The 20,035-nt window shown below is 41.9% G+C and overlaps 1 protein-coding gene across 1 annotated transcript; it reads left to right on the plus strand.

Moving 5' to 3' along the window:
* The first annotated feature begins 11,663 nt into the window (after positions 1 to 11,663).
* On the plus strand, positions 11,664 to 12,236 carry LOC146967102 (small integral membrane protein 36-like). The gene has a single exon (XM_085761316.1). It carries the CDS (start codon positions 11,715 to 11,717, stop codon positions 12,099 to 12,101), a length of 387 nt encoding a protein of 128 aa, XP_085617442.1. The 5' UTR covers positions 11,664 to 11,714; the 3' UTR covers positions 12,102 to 12,236.
* Positions 12,237 to 20,035: the final 7,799 nt, after the last annotated feature.

Here is a 20,035-nt window from a genome sequence, read left to right on the forward strand (position 1 = left end):
CGCTGTTCTTCCAACTGGATTTGGCAAAAGTTTGATGTGATACCAACTTGCTGATTGGCTGAATGGGGTTGTCTGTCAACGCTACTACTCCCACCTATCCACCACTCTCCGGAGAACGACGCTGGGTGTTGCCATGACACTCCATTCATTACATTTTAGATTAACGTTAGCTGGGTTAACCGTTAGCTGTTAGCAGTGTCTTAAATAACTCAATAAACGGCCCATGAAAAAAATATTTTCTCCAGCGGATATCCTAGTTCCAACATGACTGAGCTAACTGGAGTAGTTTCATGTCGTGTCCCACAACGGGAGGGTTTTAACAGCTGACATCCTGCTGTTAGCTTAGCTGCTGCTGTTAGCTGTCAGCAGCAGCAAAGCTAACAACTACGCTAACCATGACTAATTACAAAAACGTGCACACAGAAATAGTAATGTTTGTTCAATAATTCATTTTCTAGACTTAACAAACATCAGATTTAGTCAAAACGGTTTTGGCAGCCCGGAGCCCCCATATTTGGTACCTACACCGGTGGCTAACGCTACCAGTTAGCCGCTCGCTAGGATGCTACCAGAGAATAATAGACTGGCTCTGATGCTACTAAAACCGACTTCCGTTGTGGTGTGACGCAATGGATCATGGGAAAATAAAGTGGTGGATAGCTCCCGCCCCCAAACGCTTACAGGGGGAATGAGCCAGACTCTCCCTGTGAAATGAAATGAAATGCATTTCCAGGCGCTTCTCGGCATAACTGAAGCTGAAGCTGAACGCACCGACACACCAACACGAACCGGTCCCGTGACCTCAGGTTTATACAAAGACGACGTGGAGGTGACGAGTCGGATGGTACAGACACACCAAATCCGGCGACGTCTTATCTCGAAACAATGGATCACCGAACCATAGACTGTAAAAAGAAGAACGCACCGGCGAGTGGGCGGAGCTTCATTTTTGATATACGATCTCATTTTACAGCTAAACAACACACTAAAGTATGTTTTTGAAAACATTTGAGGCGGGAAATGGGCAGTGCAGTAACAGAATCTTGATTCATATTTGATCAACGCTGCCTCGTTTGATAGTTTGATAGTTTGAACGGAGTTTTGGGAGCCGGCCGCATTGCGTTGGATGCACGTCATTGCCGGACGATGGCGGACGGCGGCTCAACGCTCCAGTCCTGAGACGAAGAGTCGGATTCACCAGCGACTCTGACTCTGGATCAGTTTCACTCAGCTAAACATCGTCTGGTTCCAGCTTCTTCTTCCTGTTGCTCTGTTCCCTCGGGAGTTCTGGAGAAGACTCTGATGGCGAGGACTTTCTACGGTGGCCCTCAGGGGTCACGTGGGGGGGGGGAAATGATCAAACTGGGCGTGCGGTTGAAAGGATATTCTGTCAGTCAGAATAAAAACAGGTAAAAATAGATATTAAATGATGTAACACAGCTGTGAAATGAAAGCGCAGACTGTGTCGGTCCGGTCGGTTTTCAGGACTGTAAATATCTGAGGACTCATTAAATTCAATCTGGGGGCCGTTTTAATTTAAATTCTGACATGAACGGCTGATTGTTGTGCAGCTGAAGGAACCGATTATTCTAGTTTCCTGTTTTTCTGACATGAATCATGAATCTGTGCTTTCATTCAACAAACAGCAACAACAACGCTGCTTTTATTCTGAAGGTCAGAGATCCTTCCTGTCTGCACGGACCGTTTCCTGTCATGTGACTCTTCAGACTGTTTCTCAAGAGAATAATTGATGAGTTAATCACAGACAGTTTGATGTCGGTTGGAGACGGCTCCTGGTGATGAAGATGAAGATGATGAAGATGATGAAGATGAAGATGTACAGTATCTGTAACTAATGCTGCTAATAAGCTATAAAGACATGTTAAGGTACTCTGCTGCACAGGTGTCAGCTCGTCTTGTTCCTGATTGGTCGTTCTGTGACCTCGGTATGTTACTGTTGAACCTGTGGGGATGAAATACTGAACTTAAAGGGATAGTTCAACATTTTTGGCAAATTGGCCCATCGCCATAACCCCTATAGTCATAGCAGTGGGTTCGTTACCTTTAATTGTCGGTGCAAGCTGTTTTTAGAACGGCGGAGCAGAAGAGCCGTGAGCTGCTCAGAGCTACGCTACGGAGGCTCATTATGGGATTTCTTGGTTTCCCTCATCATCAAACTCATCAAATACACAATCCAACAACTCCACAACGCTCTGGTGGACAAGTTGTGAGCTGCACATTCACCACGCTATGAGATAATAACACAACGTTACCACACAGAGTTGTTTTAGAGGGAAATTCATGCAAAACTGCTGATGCGTGTTGCCTTCAGGGACAGTTTTTCATCAACAGTCTCTGTATTTCCCTCTAAAACAACTCTGTCTGGTAACGTTGTGTTATTATCTCATAGCGTGGTGAATGTGCAGCTCACAACTTGTCCACCAGAGCGTTGTGGAGTTGTTGGATTGTGTATTTGATGAGTTTGATGATGAGGGAAACCAAGAAATCCCATAATGAGCCTCCATAGCGTAGCTCTGAGCAGCTCACGACTCTGCTCCGCCGTTCTAAAAACAGCTTGCACCGACAATTAAAGGTAACGAACCTACTACTATGACTATAGGGATTATGGCAATGGGCCAATCTGCCAAAAATGCTGAACTATCCCTTTAAACCAAATGAGATAACGAGCTGGACAGTGAATGTGTGAGGTCACAGACAGGTGTTAATGATATGCATGCCACTTTGTATGTTAAACTTCTGCACTACGATCCAACGTGATGATAAATAACCACATGTCATGTATTCCACCATATTAAAGAGCTCACATGTAGATGTCAGTGTAACTGTGGAGCCGAGCGTCTCCGACAGCTCGCTCTTATTTATTCAGTGTCAGTAATAACGGACGTGTAAGTTTCATTAAAGTGAAGATTTCCCTCCCGACGTCTCGTTAATTTCCTCACTGAGGATTTTCTCTGCCGAGCGGATTGAGGATGGACTGGAAAGTTGCAGCAGCAGCTCGCCTGTTATATTTAGTTGTGTTTATGTTGCCTAGCATCGCACAGACACACGACCAGATAATACACTGTGGGGTGGGGTGGGGGGGTGAGGGGGGGTTGCGTCATATGGAGGAGGTGGTGACGGGTAATGGTTACAACATGTTGTCACTTCTGCAGTGCTAACTTTATCTCCACCGGAGCGCAGCATCCTGGGAATGTGGGTGGAAGGGGGGCATAAACACAGAATGGAAAAAGAGAAAGAGAGAAGGGGGGGGGTGTGGTGAGGGACACTTCAGAGGAGCTGGACTCGTCTGGGAGTGACGGAGAACATCACACTGCAAAAATTAAAAATCTTACCAAGAATATTTGTAATAAAACTAAATCTTTTAACACTTCAGATATTGTTCCATCTATATTAGTAATTAGGTTCAACAATGTTTTAAAACTGTTTTAAATAAATCTGAGTACACTTTAACCTTTCAGTTTCTTCATACTGATCTTCAACAATTCAAGTAATTTCCAACCATTTCATACTCTTCATATTTTTTCATGTCTTCAAGATTGTTTCTTCAGTTTCTTCACTTAATTCAGCTTTGTTTCAACAATTTATTCAGCTCATTCAGCTTCCAGCTTTCAGCATTCACCTGTATTTCCTTCAGGAAATGCATTCTCTAGTTATACTTGAAATAAGACACATCACATAAAAAGCAGCTTGTTTTTAGACACTTTTTTACTTTTTTTCAATTGAAATAAGTAGAAAAATCTGATAGTGGAGCAAGTTTTTCTTTCTTATTACAAGCACAAAAACTTGCTTTCACTGGCAGATTTTTCTACTTATTTCAAGTGAAAATTAGTTTGAAACAAGTGAAAATGATCTAAAAACAAGTTCATTTTTAGTTGTTGAGTCTTATTTTAAGTGGAAAGAGTTTAGTTTTGACTATAAATGAGACAAATATTCTTGGAAAGATTTTGAGTTTTTGCAGTGCAGAACCTCATGGGAAGTGGAACCAGGTTCAACACCGAGCCGATGTTGGGTGAAGTATCCCTTTAACTAGTAACTACATTTCTCCTGATACACTCATTGTCAAAGTTGCTGCAGCTCCTGGAGAGAAACCTCTTCACTGTAATTAACGAGGTGGTTTTGTTTGAGGTTGAGTTGTTTTTATTTGACTCATAAATGTTCCTGAGCTGTAATTAATCTAACGAGAAGCAGACGAACGGCTCTGTGGTCAAAACAACCAGCTAATGTTGACAACACGTTGCAGCTAATCGCCAATTAGCACTGACACACACAGACACACACACCGCCATCTTTAACAGCGGCTTCCACCGTTTACGATGACATGAAGGTTTTAATATACACAGTAAAAGTCACAGTGAGTATATAAATATATCTGGTTAGCTCAGAACAGTCTTCACCGTTCAGATATTCTGTTCATTTTGTAGAATATAAAGATAATTTACTCATATTTACCAGCGAACGATGGCGACTAACCCTCAAGAGTCCAAAAAAAGTCAAAAACCTGATTAATAAAAGTATTCAAATCATCACTAAGAGCTCACAGCAGACTGACAGCGGTTCAACTGGCGGCATTGGTCCATGCATTTCAGCAATTTCCCCTCTTGCTGCTTTTTCTCCTTCAGCGTTTGTTAAAAAAATGAAAAATAAAAATGTCTGCTCCTGTAAAGATGCGTAAGAAAGTAATAATCAGAAGTGTTTTAAGTTTAAAAACAGACTATAGAGGATTTATACTGTACTTATTTTATTTAGGTTATATTTAGTTCTGCATGTTATCTCCGAAGTTTGAGTTGTTTCCTTCATGTATATATCATTTAGATATAATTTCACTGCAATGATCTTGTATTATTGTATGTGACAAATAAATTCTCTTGATTCTTGTTTCTTCTTCAGTTTTCAACGTGGAATAGTTTAGTAGGATGAAACAGAAAAGTAATTTTTGTGTTATTGTTATTAAATATGATTTCCTTTCAGTCATGTCTGAGCTGATGTACTGTAGTTTAGATTACAGACAGCTGAAGATTGATTCACTTTCAAATTACGGTGCATATCAAATATTTATTTTGGCCTCAGTTCTGCTCTTTTTCATTTGCATCCACCCACGAGAAGAGGAAAAAGAAGAATTACATAAAAGGTGCAGGTTTTCAGAGCGAGGCTAGGAGTTTTGTTCCTGAGTGTTTTCTGTGTTTGGGCTCTGGCTGTGTGAGGAGGGTTCAGAGGGGAAATCCCGACCCTCCCTTCCCTTCCTGTAACACGGCGACCAGCTGAGTGACCAGAGGTGTAACACAGTGGCAGCGTCGAACGCACCGAGGACTCTGGGCCGGAAAAGGGCCTGGCACGCAACGAGACGGGGAATCGGCCGGATTAAAACGGATCGGCCGGAGAACAGGAAGGAGTTTCTGTTCCTACACGTACACGCCCTTTACCAAAACTTTGAACTAATTCCCCAGCAGGCGTGTGATCGTCCTGTCATCGGAGGAGCTGCAAGGTCACGCAGAGTCTGAAGTCGCCGCCGCCGAGCCGACCAACGCCAACGCCGATTTGGATTCTGTCTTCAGCGCCGTCCAACGTCTTCAACCGTGGGACGAAACGTGACGTGAAGACACAGGTGCATGCAGGTGAAAACAGCTGCACACTGAAGATACTGGAGTTTTCCTGCTCATCAACAAAGTCGTGACTCAGTCTGAACACACACACACACACACACACACACACATCAAACACATATTTTTAGATCCAGTGTGACCTCCACTTCCTGAGGATGCAGCGAACAAACCTCATGAAGACCCAGAAAACCCAGAGAGAAACCTCACAGTGACTCGGTGACGGCTGTCTGCACCAACATGAGCAGCTCACAGCTAATTCAGCACTAATTTAATAACCTGTCTATACACTGTAAAAACTCTAAATCTTTCCAAGAATATTTGTCTTATTTCTTGTCAAAATGTCTCATTTCTAGTCAAAACTAATCTCTTTCCACTTAAAATAAGACTCATCACCGTAAAAAATGAACTTGTTTTTAGATCATTTTCACTTGTTTCAAACACATTTTCACTTGAAATAAGTAGAAAAATCTGCCAGTGAAAGCAAGTTTTTTGTGCTTGTAATAAGAAAGAAAAACTTGCTCCACTATCAGATTTTTCTACTTATTTCAAGTGAAAATCTGCTTGAAAGAAGTAAAAAGTGTCTAAAAACAAGCTGCTTTTTAATGCGATGAGTCTTATTTTATGTAGAATTAGATTTGTTTTTGACTAGAAATGACATTTTGACTAGATATAAGACAAATATTCTTGGTAAGATTTTGAGTTTTTGCAGTGTGAGGAATCAGCTGCTGTTTTAGTGGATGCTGCTGTAAACACACACACACAGAGTGAGTGTCTGAGCTCATTACGGGCCGAGGTGAGCTCCAGCTCCAGCTCCAGCTCCAGCTCCGTCAGCAGCAGACTGACAGCCAGGCTCAGTAATGAGGCTGGATGGATGTGGAGCTGCAGCTCGTTACAGACACAAACCTCCTGTTTCCTGCAGCTAAAAGTGGAGGCTGATGGAAACGCTGCAGCTGCAGGTCACAGCTCTCTGCTCAGATAGACTCACTCTGCTGCTGCTGCTGCTGCTGCTGCTGTTAATGCTGCTGCTGCTGCTGCTGCTGCTGGAGGTTCAGCTGCTGCAGAACAGAAACAATAACTCAGATCGATGTTGATGAGATTGTGTCCAAACATCGGCCTCAGTCCAGCTCTGTGAGGAGCTGAACACACAGAGGCAGAGGTCCAGTTCATCTGATCCACTCCTCTGGACCTCTGGACCTCTGGACCTCTGGACCCGACCAGCCTCTTCCTCCAGAATCTGAGAGACAGTTGTTCTCAATTGCTAAGACACATTTCTGGGAAAACCTTCCCTCCTTTTCTTTGAACTAGAAACACAAAACACAGTTTTCAAACTACATTCACAAAACCTCGGACTCTTCCTGCAAAACCAAACTGTTGTCAGATCAGACCCCGAGTCGATCAAAATGAAAAACACTCTGATTACACACAACATAGAAAAAAAGAAAACACAATGATCTGATGATAAAGCTGTAGAAATAATCTTTATGTTCACAACAGGAAAATGCATTTTGCAAAACAAAACAAAAATACTGATTTATTATTGAAATTAAAAGTGAAGCAACACGTTTTCGCCCACTTCATTTCCTGACTCCACCAGCACCAATGTGGGGATCTAATCTGTGCTGTGCAGGGCAGTCTGTTTCTCAAAACAAAAATCCTGTTTAACATTACAAAAGTGCGTACAGTATCTACTGTACAATTATTCATCTACAGCGTCATGTCTACGTGTTGGGTCGACATGACGACACGGTGGTTTTGCAGGAAGAGTCAGAGGTTTTGTGAATGTGTAGTCTGAAAATTGGGGTTTTGTGTTTACAGTTTAGAGAAAAGGATGGACGTACCAAAGTGTTATAATATATTATAATAAAACAGCAGTTCTACTGGTCGTACACGTGTGTAGTAGATGAAAACTTTACTTGCACTGTCTCAAAACTTAGGGGCAAAATGCCTCCATTTAGGGGCAGTCTGGAGCCCTGCAGTGAGGTCACAGTGAGGTCACAGTGAGGTCACAGTGAGGTCACAGTGAGGTCAGGCTGGTAGCTTGAGGCCTCAGCTCTGGTGGCGACAGTAGAACCAGCCGGGTGGAGTTAAATGTCACTCTTACATTTAAATCAAACGGCGCCCAGAGAGAGCAGGCAGCGATTGTTGTGTTCCTGAACGCCTCGTCGTTGTTCTGCGGTGGGAAAGAAGGAGAAGGAGAGCAAGCAGCAGGGCCAACAATCGCAGAGAGGCCCCGAACGGCCCCATTAACCAGGGAGAGGCGCTTCCTGTCATTGGTCAGAAGTCCAAACGCCACCGCCGCTCCACCGCTCCACCCTCCGTCTCTGCCTCTTTCATTCTGCAAAGCTGCTGACGGATTTAGAGCTTTATTGAAATGAAGGTGTGTGTGTGTGTGTGTGAGTGTGTGTGTGTGTGTGTGTGTGTGTGTGGCAGCTCCCGGTCCGAGGCCGGTGCCGGTGCCGCCTCGACGCAGGAAGTTCACATTGTGTTGGAGAAGAATGGAGGCGGAGCCTGACCGTGATGGTCGATGATGATGATGTCGCCCCAACTAGAGCAGTGTAAAAGAGAGACAACAACACCATTGACTCCCGTGGTAAGGGTTTAAGGGTTTAAGGGTTTAAGGGTTTAAGGGTTTAAGGGTTTGAGAGTTAAGGGTTTTGCGCCCCTAGTGGCAGGATGTGGGTATTGCAAAAGCGCCCAGAAAACCCATTCACTCCAATGTATGTGTGTTGCCCACTTGCTGGTAAATTGATGAAAATGGCCGTGTTTTTGTTTTTAGGTGTCTTGGTCATATCAGATTACACTTATAATTTGTTTATTACAAAATGTAGATTGAAACATTGATGTAGACAACTGTTTTTTTGTTGTTGTTTTTTTACTGGCCTATTTGTAAATGTTTATCTGTAAAGGATCCTCAATGATGCTATTAACGTGGGTGATCTATAAATGTCCTTAAATTATTGAAAACACCACACTTGCTCATTCACCAACAATGCAGAGATGTCAGTTCTTGGGCGCTTTTGCAAAACCCATATTCCTCCACCAGGAGGCGCTGCCATTGGACCAATGCTGTCCTTACTCTCTTCTCTCCCAACCGGCCGCTCTGAGACGGTCCAGATAAGAAGAGACACGGAGCGATGACATCACTTCCTTTAAACAACACGCCGCCGAGGAGCATCGGGAGCATCAGAGCTGCTTTGTCCTGCTGGACAGAGGGGTTAGTGTACAGGGCCGACCAGGCACAGCTCCAGGGGCCTCGGGGGTCAGAGGTCAGAGGTCGTCTGTTGGAAAGTCACAGAGCTGCAGTTAAAAATAGAGATTCTGCTCCTTAATCTGATCTGAGGTTTAAATGTTGGGAATCGGCCAAACAATCAAACTTCAATCAAAGTGTCTGACCTGAAAATGACTGAAGTGAAAGTCGAATTCTTAGTTTCTGATATTAAATGTTTGTATTCCAAGTACTGGAAGTAAAAGTTGAAAGAAAGTGAACAGTTAGAATTTAAATCATGAACGGATGTGATCATGACTTCAGACCGAAATGAAGTCGTTTTCTGTCGTCTTCTAATTAACTACGACGTCTTTAAGGTCCACTGAGCCGTGGCTCTGTCGGTTTTGATTTGGTTTTGATTGGTTCGAGTGGTTTTTGGTGATTTCAGTTTTTTTTGTGTGTTTTCTGGTGGTTTTCTTGTGGATTCTTGTGTCTTTTGGTGTTTTCTTGTAGTTTCTGGTGGTTTTCTTGTGGTTTTTGGGGGTTTTCTTGTGGGTTGTAGTGGTTTTTGGTGATTTCTGTTGGTTTCTACTCTTTTTTGTAATGGTTTCTCATGGTATTCTGTGATATATTGTGGTTGTTTTGATGTTTTCTTGTGTTTTCTGGTGGTTTTTGGTGATACCTTGTGGTTTTTGGTGGGTTTCTTGTGGTTTCTAGAGGTTTTTGGTGATTTCTGTTGGTTTCTAGTGGTTTCTACTCTTTTTTTAGTGGTTTCTCATGGTATTCTGTGATTTATTGTGTTTTTTGGTGTTTACTTGTGGTTTCTGGTGGTTTTTGGTGATACCTTGTGGTTTTTGGTGGTTTTCTGTGATTTATGTTGGTTTCTACTGTTTTTTAGTGGTTTCTCATGGTATTCTGTGATTTCTTGTGTTTTTTTAGGTGTTTTCTGGTGGTTTTCTTGTGATTTCTGGTGGTTTTTGGTGATACCTTGTGGTTTCTGATGGTTTTCTGTGAGATCTTGGTGGTCTCTAGTGTTTCCTGGTGGTTCCTGGTGGTCTTCAGTCAGACTGTGGTTTCAGAGGAGGTCTCTGCTCTGTTAGTGGGTCAGGCTGATCTTGTAGCATTAGCAGGTCACCTCAGCTTGTTTGGGTGTCCTCTCTCTAAAGTCTAATATCCGCTTTGCTATATTTTTCCTGCTCTGTTATTTTGACCCCGCCTCTTTCTGTCCCCCGGCGCTCGCCATCTGCTGTCGAGGACAGTAGTTTAGGTGTCCCTGGCTTGAAAGGTATTTCCTGATTCTGTTATTTTACAACATTTTCTGTAGAGACTGGATATCCTCTTTTAATTTTTCTGTGTTTTATTTAGACAGGAGAAGAGTTGAGAGGTTTAAAGAGACAGAGCGTTGATCCTCAGACTCCTCAGTGAACTGACTGAACCGTTTGTTAATGCAGAGCAGCTGCACAGTCAAACTACATGAAGTGTATTCACTGACAGAGACCAACTGGACTCTGATGTGGTTCTGGTTCTGGTTCTGGTTCTGCTCAGTCTGTGGTTTGAGATGTGGGTGAGAGGGTCACATGACGTCACATCTGCACCACGTCCTGTGTGTACAGGAGGGAAAATAAGTGAAACACATCAACATCTTTATCAGTGAATATCTTTCTAATGCAGGAAATCTGCAGCAGATGTGACTGGAAGTCCAGTCATCCACACAAACATGTCCATGAATTAAGTTTACTTATGTTTGCTGGACGCGTTCAATATTTATTTTCCCCACTGAACAGAGGAGAGAGGAGCGCCACCTACAGGACGTCACACAGTCACTCATATTATATGATATTATCACCCAGATAAAGGCACCATAGATAGATAGAGGGAGGGAATCGAACGCTCTTAATGTGAAGGAGTGGATTCAGTCTGCATATGTGCATACTGAGAATAACACTGAGCTCTGTGTTTTCTATTGGTTCTCAGGATAAACATCACATTCATGTTTGTTAATGGTGAATATATGTTAGGCCTATATGTATATATGAAGTCCATATGATCAATATGTTTCTAATGTGTTGATGTGTGTGAGTGCAAATCATTACTGTGTTTTAGGTGAAGTTTGTGTTTGAGTGTGTGACTGACTGTGTTACGTAATGTTAATGTTTCGCTCTCTAAAGAAGCTGCACAACAGTTTAACGGTTTTTTAACACACGGACAGTAAAAGTGTTTGTTCTGTCGGAGCAGCTGATGTGAGGCCGTTTGTTCTCTGAGCTTCTTTCTGCTTTTAATCTAATTTCATTTCAAATGTAGAAAAAATAATCAGTCAGTGACATAATGAAGCCGTTTGTTTGTTTAATACATATTACATGACTTCTTCTGCTGCTGGCCGGCTGACAGGTGTGTGTGTCTGCATGTGTGTGTGTGTGTGTGTGCGTGTGGCCTCCATCTTGGATCGTGTCATTCAGTCGCTTCGTGTTTAAAACGTGTAGTTGGCAAAATCAAAATGGAGGCTTAAGTTATTAAAACTGAGCAGCTTTAATCATTGGCTGCTGAAATTCAAGGTTGGAGGAGCAGCGAGGATTAAAGCTCAAAGCTCCACTCGTCCTGCTGTCACTCTCTCTCTCTCTCTCTGATCCTCTCATTTCATCTCTGTCTCTCGCCCTCTCCTCTGTCTTTTGCTCGTCCTCTCTCTGCGACCAGCTGTCCGTCCGTTCTCCATCACCACTGTCTTTTTTTTTTTTTTTGCTGCCTCGGCCTTTTGCGCCCAAACCTCCTCTTCTCTCTTCTCTCTCATCTTCTCTTCTCTCTCATCTCTCTTCCCGTGTCGTTCTCTGCCGACTTTCCCCATCATCCCTTTCTTTCTTTCTTTCTGTCGTGGCGAGATATGAAGCGGCGCCATGGGTTTCATGGAATTCTACCTGGAGATTGACCCCGTCACGCTGAACCTGATCATCCTGGTGGCCAGCTACGTCATCCTGCTGCTTGTCTTCCTCATCTCCTGCATCCTGTACGACTGCCGGGGCAAAGACCCCACCAAGGAGTACGCCCCCGACAACGCGCCGGCGCCGCCCAGCCAGTCGCCCATCCGCCTCGTCGTCATGCAGAACTCGCCCACCTCGTCCCGCTACGAGCCCACCAGCAACGCCGCGGGCCACGGCCACGGCGGCGGCGAGCTGCCCACGCCGGACCTGAGCCGGGACCGAGGAGAGAGGGACAGGGAGAGGGAGAGGGAGAGGGAGCGAGAGAGGGAGAGGGAGAGGGAGAAGAGGAGTACTCTGGTCTGAGGAAGAAGAGGAGGAAGAGGAAGAGGAGGAAGAGGAGGAGGATGAAGGCTCTGACTGTTAGTGAAGTGCTGCTGTGTCTCAGCTCTGGACTCTTCTTTGATTTCTTAACTTCCCTCGAGGAGCTGCTGAACTCAGCAGGAGGTAAGACACCAAACTGGTCGCCCCTCCCCCACCCGATGAAACTGATGATAGATAGATAGATAGATAGATAGATAGATAGATAGATAGATAGATAGATAGATAGATAGATAGATAGATAGATAGATAGATAGATGGATAGATAGATATCTTTGGTCACATGCAAAGATAAAACCAAGGTTAAAAAACAGTGCAGTGAAATGCAAAAAAACCAAACTGATCGCCCCTCCCCTACCCAATCAAACTGATGACAGACAGATAGATAGATAGATAGATAGATAGATAGATAGATAGATAGATAGATAGATAGATAGATAGATAGATAGATAGATAGATAGATAGATAGATAGATAGATAGATAGATAGAACATGCAAAGCTAAAACCAAGGTTAAAAAACAGTGCAGTGAAATGCAAAAAAACCAAGCTCTCTACTGTACCAATGAAAGACAAAAGTAAATAAAAAATATCGCCCCTCCCCCGACTGATCAAACTGATAACCATAAACACGATGTGGTCAACACTTCAGGACCAATGCACTTTTATTTTAATAATCATCATCTGGCCTTTGAACCATGAGGAGATGTTTCCTCGGAGATGAAGAGAAACAGACCAAATCAATTATCTGCAGACTGATTATTTGCCTGATTAACTGATTAATTAACCTTTGGAACATTTCTTCACACTGCACCAGGAAGAAACTCGGAAAGTACCTTGAAAAAGTTCAATAAAACATCAGGACCAGGACTTCATTCATTGACCTATATTTGAATGAATGAATGAATTAAATTTGTTTATTTCAGTCATACAACACCACTATCAAAATCAACCATTTTGTGTGAACAATTTAGCCAGCACATATTATAGCCTACACAATTGCAACCATACACACACACACAAAAAAGAAAATATCATACAGTGACCGAAAAGGGAATAGGCTGAAGCCCAAGGCTTATATTTGCCTATCCTTTACACTCTATGAAATTAAACTACCTAGAATGTCAACCTAATTTAACCTAAGAAATCATTCTTATTTAGGTAATGGCCTGGTACATCAGGACTTGATCGATTTATGGTTTAAACAAAAACAAAGCTACAAACACACTGTGGAGACACAACCTAACTCTCCACAGCACTGTGGGGCTCTCTTGCACTGTGAGGCTCCCCTACATTGTGGGGTCCTCCTAAATTGTGGGGTCCTCCTAAATTGTGGGGCCACCTACATTGTGGGGACATTCTACATTGTGGGACTTCCTAAATTGTGGGGCCACCTACATTGTGGGGTCCTCCTAAATTGTGGGGCCACCTAAATTGTGGGGACATTCTACATTGTGGGACTTCCTACATTGCGGGGACTTCCTACATTGTGGGGTCCTCCTACCTACATTGTGGGGACCTCCTATATTTACGGGACCTCCTACATTGTGGGGTCCTCCTACCTACATTGTAGGGACCTCCTATATTTACGGGACCTCCTACATTGTGGGGACCTCCTCCACCAACCTCTCAGACCTCAACTTCACGGCCACAGTACGCAGAGCACACTCCATAGCACTTGACCCCAGCCACCGACTCAACCCACACTTCACACTCCTCCCCTCTGGCCAACGGTACAGAACGCTGGCCTGGAAGAAAATAAAATTCATCAAAAGCTTCATCCCATCTGCCATAGCTGAACTAAATAAGACAATGAAAAGAATATAACCATGGGGAATGTACATGTAATTGTGGGGTGCGGGGTCTTATGTCTTATGTTTTATGTTCTTATGTCTCTATGTATTTGTGGTGTATGAAATGTGGGAATGTATGTAAATGAATGTAATTTGCACTTCTCAAGGCCGTTTGTACGCAATGGTGAAAACAATTTTCCTTGTAAAGGACATATCTATCTATCTATCTATCTATCTATCTATCTATCTATCTATCTATCTATCTATCTATCTATCTATCTATCTATCTATCTATCTATCTATCTATCTATCTATCTATCTATCTATCTACATTGTGGGGTCCGCCTGCACTGTGGGACCTCCTCATCATGGGGTGAAGTTCAGCTGCAGCCTCTTTGGGCATGAATGTCGTTCTGCTCAACATAAACTAAATCAGTCGTATTGATCGTCTATTAGATCTATAATTAGTTTAAGAGGTTTCCAGTCAAAGAGCTTGTCTGTGGATCCAGCTGCATGTGAACATCTGTACGTCACAGTGTGTCGTGCCAGAGCTCTGGACCTCCCTCTGTAATCCATCACGCATTAGTAAATGCTAAAATCAATTATTGGCTGATTTGACTCAGAGAGCACGACATGAGCACAGTCTAAGCAGCTGATTGGTTCTATGACTGCTGATCAGAAAATATTTATAATTACAACATCAGATCAACTGTGGTGTTTCAAACAGTGTTTGATGATTGTCTCGATTATTTTGTAAATGATTAAGAAAAGAAGAAACCAAAGAATACAAATATACAAAAATCAAATATTCATCAATCAATCAAATATTATAAATAAATGACTTTAAGTCACAGTTTTTGTTGTTGAACTGAACTTGTTGCAACTGTAATTCAGATTTAATCTAAACATGTTGAAAATGAATGATACATTTGAATACATAAAACTGAAAATGAACCAATACATGATTAAAATATAAGTACACAAGCATTTATGGCCACTTCCATATTTAGCCTGTTATTTCATTCACGTCTGATATTTAACAGTTGATCAAAAAAACACTGAACCACTTCTTCTTCTCCTTCTGTGTTTTGTGACATGTGAGACTAGAGAAGAACTGCTGTCACAGTAAATAAGTGCAGCTAGAACTGAGCGATGAAGGCTTTGAATAATAAATGGACAAACAATGATAATGATGATGATAAAAAACTTTATTTTTTCAGCTTCTTTACAAGAGATTCTTAAGCTTCATGATAAAAAAATATCACATGCACCAACTTCTTTCACATGAAAACATGTGCATGCAAAACAAAGACTATGGATTAATAATAATATTTGACATGTTAACGCATCACAGTCATTCTGACACACTCTCCTGGTATTTACATAATAGCACATGAAGTGATTTAACTGTCACTGTTTGTTTTCTCCATGGAGACGTTGAGACGTCAGAGGATAATCACTCAATCGCCGTCGACACATGAGGAATCAAACATGGCTGAAATCTTTCTTGTAAATCACTTTAAACTTCTGTGTAAAACATTTACGTAAAGCAGGCCCCGCCCCCTCATAGCTATAGAAGTGCTGTCAATCAAACGTCTGACTTAAACTTTAACTCACTGCTAAAACAGTGTAATGACGGCGATGATGTCACTGAACGAGACAGATATGACGTTACAGCTCGTTAGATGAAGACGAGAGTTAATCAGGAAGTGTCTGGGACTGGGAATTCCAGAGACAACGATGATTTTCAGCATCTGAGACCTTTAAATATAAATATATTGAAGTATAAAACATAATATGAGTGAAATGTGGCAACATTTTTTTTTTTTTTTTGTTCTTCTCACTCTATTCTACTTGCTATCCAGTTCTGGATCATATGTGTTTTATATTAGGTATTTGGTTATTATCTGTGTGCTGTAAAATTATGTTTAAGGGTTTTGTTATTTTATATTCATAATTTTAATTGATATATAAATGTCTTTTTTTTAATAGATACATATTCTATTCCTTCGGCACCTTTAAATTGATGCTGATGGTGGAGTCCACACATACAAAATGGTGCAATTTAGACCCAGAGACTGTGGCAACACTGAGGCAAGATGCAATATATACAGTAGAAAGTGCAATAATTATTTATTACTTTGTACATATGAACTATGAACTTAGTCGTACTGTCTGTAAGTGATCTCTGTTGGTTGTGTGTGTGAGTATGTGAAATGGTGTATGGTTTTAAAATCTGTTTTGCACAATGTACAGCATTGATTGTCCAATTTTCCCGGGGACATTAAAGTTTATTTTGATTTGAACATCAGTATTGATATAGGGACATAAATGTGAAACATGACCAGACCATCGGGCAGTCTGATGCTGTTGATCCCCTCCCCCCCACACTCTGGACCCCCAGACTCTAAGCTCCTCTGTACCAGCCTGACTGACTGAGCCCCCCCCCCCCCTCATCACTGTGATGAAATGAGCCGATAACATAAAGCCTCTGTAGACAGGGAAATAATGAATGGACGGATGGACGCGTGCTCGTCGCTCATCCCTTTGACGTATGCTGGACAGTGGGACTAACCCTTCAGTGGCCTCTGGGGGGGGGTTACAGATGTGGTGGACAGCAGATGTTGGTGTTAACAGGAGATTTGATGGATGGTGTTTGTTTGGGAGGGAAAATCCTCACACACCACAAGAAGTCATCGTCTGTTCGTCTCACACAGTCACATGCATTATAATGGGCTCATGATGTCACAGTGATGTTATATACATTATATATAATGTCATTAAAACAAACAGTGTCTGAAATGGGATTAAAAGTTTCATCACAGTTGTTGATGACATGTTTGAATAATCTTCTTAGTGTGTTTTTAATATAAAAATATGCACAGATTGATGCAAATAAGTCAAATAGAAATACATTTATACTTTAAGGTCTTCCTATGGACACTGCGGCTTAAAAGTTGAGTTTTGAAGTTCATCCACAACCGTAGAAAACATCAGTTTCAGGAGCTGTATGTGGGGCTTGCTATCGCTTCATAGCTATCATTAGCATTAACAGCTGTTGTTAGAGGAAATGTTGTGAGTTAACCATCAAACTTTATTTCTTTACTCACTGAGAACTGATCCAGAGGTGGAATAACTCATAACTCATTTTAAATCAGCTGCTGTTTCATCAAAGGTCAAGTTTGAAACCTGAACCTTCAGGGGTTTTAAACTCATTAACGATGAATAAAGTCCAATAAAAGTGACAAAACGCGCCACCAATACGTTAAATATCAGCAGGTTTTGTGGTTTGAAGAGAAGTGACTCGACAGAGATAAAAATCTGTTACTTCAGTAGTTGGTTAATAGGTTTTTCTCTGAGCTGTCAATCACTCAATGATTTTTTTCTCTCCATGATTTTCCAGATGTGAACCACACCTGGTGAGAAGCAAACCTCCAACCTCCAAACCCCCCCTGGACTTCAGCCTCCATCCACAGTTACAGTTGTCCTCTGGGACACTTGAGACACTTGAGACACTGGACTTTGACTCTGGTCTCAGCAGAGGACACAGTGAGGGAGCATCTGAACATTTGATCAGGAGAAAGTCCAGCGTTTAAAAACCAACATTTACACAGTAGCTGTCACTCTGACCCTACTCTCCTTCTTCTTCTTCTTCTTCGTTCCACTCTCCACCACTGTTTGTTCCAACAGGAAACACTGGATTAAAAAGACATTTTTAAAAAAAGACGTGGGTCAAAACTCAGTCCGAGTCTCAAAAAAACCTTGTAGAACAACTGAAGACGTCCAGTTTGTCCTTTGAGCTCTTCCTGCTGTGTTGATCTCTCCTCCTCAGTGTGAAATTACTTCTCATCCACATCAGTTGTATTTTGTCTCAGTTATTATAGATTAAAAAACAAGCCTCTCTCTGAGTGAGTTATCATGTTTTCTGTGCAGCTAATTAAAAATACTTGAGGTCTGAAAATCTTCAACTTCATCCTGTGTCACAACTCTGGTCTTTACTGTAATTCAACAATCAGAAAGTGAAATAGGCTGATTCCTCCAGTAGATTTAGAAATCTGAGTTCTGACAAAACATGAGTGGGTGTGTCTTGAACATAGGAACATATTACAAAGTTGTATGTATTTCTTTATTATAACAATGACAATGAGCAGGTTCATTTAGTTTCTTTGACTGTTTTAAGTCAGACAGGTGGAAGTCGCACACAAAGGAGGTTTGAGATTTGGTGTTTGAAGGTTGGAAGAACAAAGATGGTGGTTACAAGTTGGAGATTCAGTATTGCAGGTTGAATGTTGGAGGTTGAAGGTTGAAGGTTGAGTTGAAGGTTGAAGGTTGGAGGTTAAAGGTTGAAGGTTAAAGGTTGAAGGTTGAAGTTGGAGGTTGAAGGTTGGAGGTTAAAGGTTGGAGGTTAAAGGTTGAAAGTTGGAGGTTGAAGGTTGAAGTTTGAAGGTTGAAGGTCAGAATCGTCTCAGTTCGCTGATATTTGTGTAAACCTGTGAGGAAAAACTTCAGCAGATCTGATCTGATGGCAAAAACCAAAAATGCAAACTGGCCTAATCTCTCTTCCCTTCCTTCCTGAAATGAGAAAATCCTCTGCAACCAAAAAAAAAGGCCCCTCCCCCAACGTCAGGCCATCCTCTCAGCTGATTGGCTCTGGCACCGAGTGGCAGATGATGATCCAGAGTCTTTAGAGGACTCGTGCCACGGAGGCCTCACTGGGACAAATCCCCTTACATAAAACAGCAGCACTCAGCCAGCTGAGCACACAATCCATCCATAATATGAAGTGCACAGCCCCCCCCCTCCTCCATATTTTATGTTTGTGGATTATACAGTGACCACCCAGAGTATTAGGCACATGTATTATGTAGTTGTTGTGCTGTTTTTTTTTGTCTGTCGGGGGGGTTACGTAATGCCTCAGGTTGTCACCAGCTGAGATGTGGTGGTGCTAAACCGACTTGTGGGACGTCAGATCTGATCCAGACTGGACCTCTGGACGTCATGGTGGTCGTCATGGTGATCGTCATGGTGCTGTGAGGCTCGTTGACTTCATTAGAAGAGTTTGGACAGAAAACACTGTAAATCTGCTGATGAGGATCAATCCGATCAGTTCCTAAGATCTACTTCTCTTTTCAACTACAGTGTATAAACAGACAAACACACCAGAGTCTAAATGATCTATGAACGGTTTTCAAATGTCCACTAAAGCTTCATTATTTATACCTCTGTGAATGAAATGTCCGAGTCAAACAAGTTCAACTCCAGTCTTTTGTTGACCAAACCCTAAAACGGAGGTTATTTTACTTGAAAATCATCTCAGCATATTGTTTGATTGTTTTCTTTCTTTAATCTTTTCTTGTGTAAAATATCAATGTGACCAGAGTTTTAAATGTGCATTAAATAAAACTTTATTTATCCCCTTTAATAAAACTGGAAGCTGAACCGTGGTGTTTGTTATTTAAAACTCTTTTTAATGTCATTCTATTCTGACATTAGGCGAACATTAACAACTAGTTTAAGTTCATGTTTGTTTAGTGTGAGACTTAAACACAACCTTTTTTATTCCTCTGAAAATGTGTTTTTTACCCCTTGATCTGAAAACATGTAGAAACATTTTGATGCCTAAAAACCTTTTAAATGAAGAAGTAAAAGAATAAAATCCAAGTTTCTGCAGGATAACACACAGCGAGCTCTGACGCTAGAGGTTTATTTGGTTGTAAATAAACAGCTTTAAAGTTCAGAGTTCAGGTTTTAATGTGTCCTAAAATAAAAATATTTCTGATCTCATGTAAAAACAGTTTTTTTTTCATCATGTTTATGATCTTTATAAGGGTTTTTTTTTCATGCAGCCCAGATTTTATTTTTTTGAGCAGCTCTAAAAACATCAGAACATCCTGATCTGGTCCGCTCACTTTGAGAAAATGGTCTTACATAATGATAATGACAACAACAGCGTGGTGGGGTGTTGGTGTGAGACCAGACAGGATGAGGATCAGGATCAGGACTGAGGTCGTAGGAGGAACGTGACACTGGGTGTTTTATTCATCGATCTGACGAATCAGACGATGAAGCTGCAGCATCTGTCTGAACCGAGCAGCAGGATATTTTTAGACGGGACGGACGCACAAAGC

This window comes from Trachurus japonicus, chromosome 19, assembly GCF_045865225.1.
Source record: "Trachurus japonicus isolate A0001 chromosome 19, Traja_1.0".
NCBI lineage: Eukaryota > Metazoa > Chordata > Actinopteri > Carangiformes > Carangidae > Trachurus > Trachurus japonicus.

Bases quoted from the DNA above. Each gene is read 5' to 3' on its own strand.
- LOC146967102 (XM_085761316.1), top strand. From the start codon at position 11,715: ATGGGTTTCATGGAATTCTACCTGGAGATTGACCCCGTCACGCTGAAC.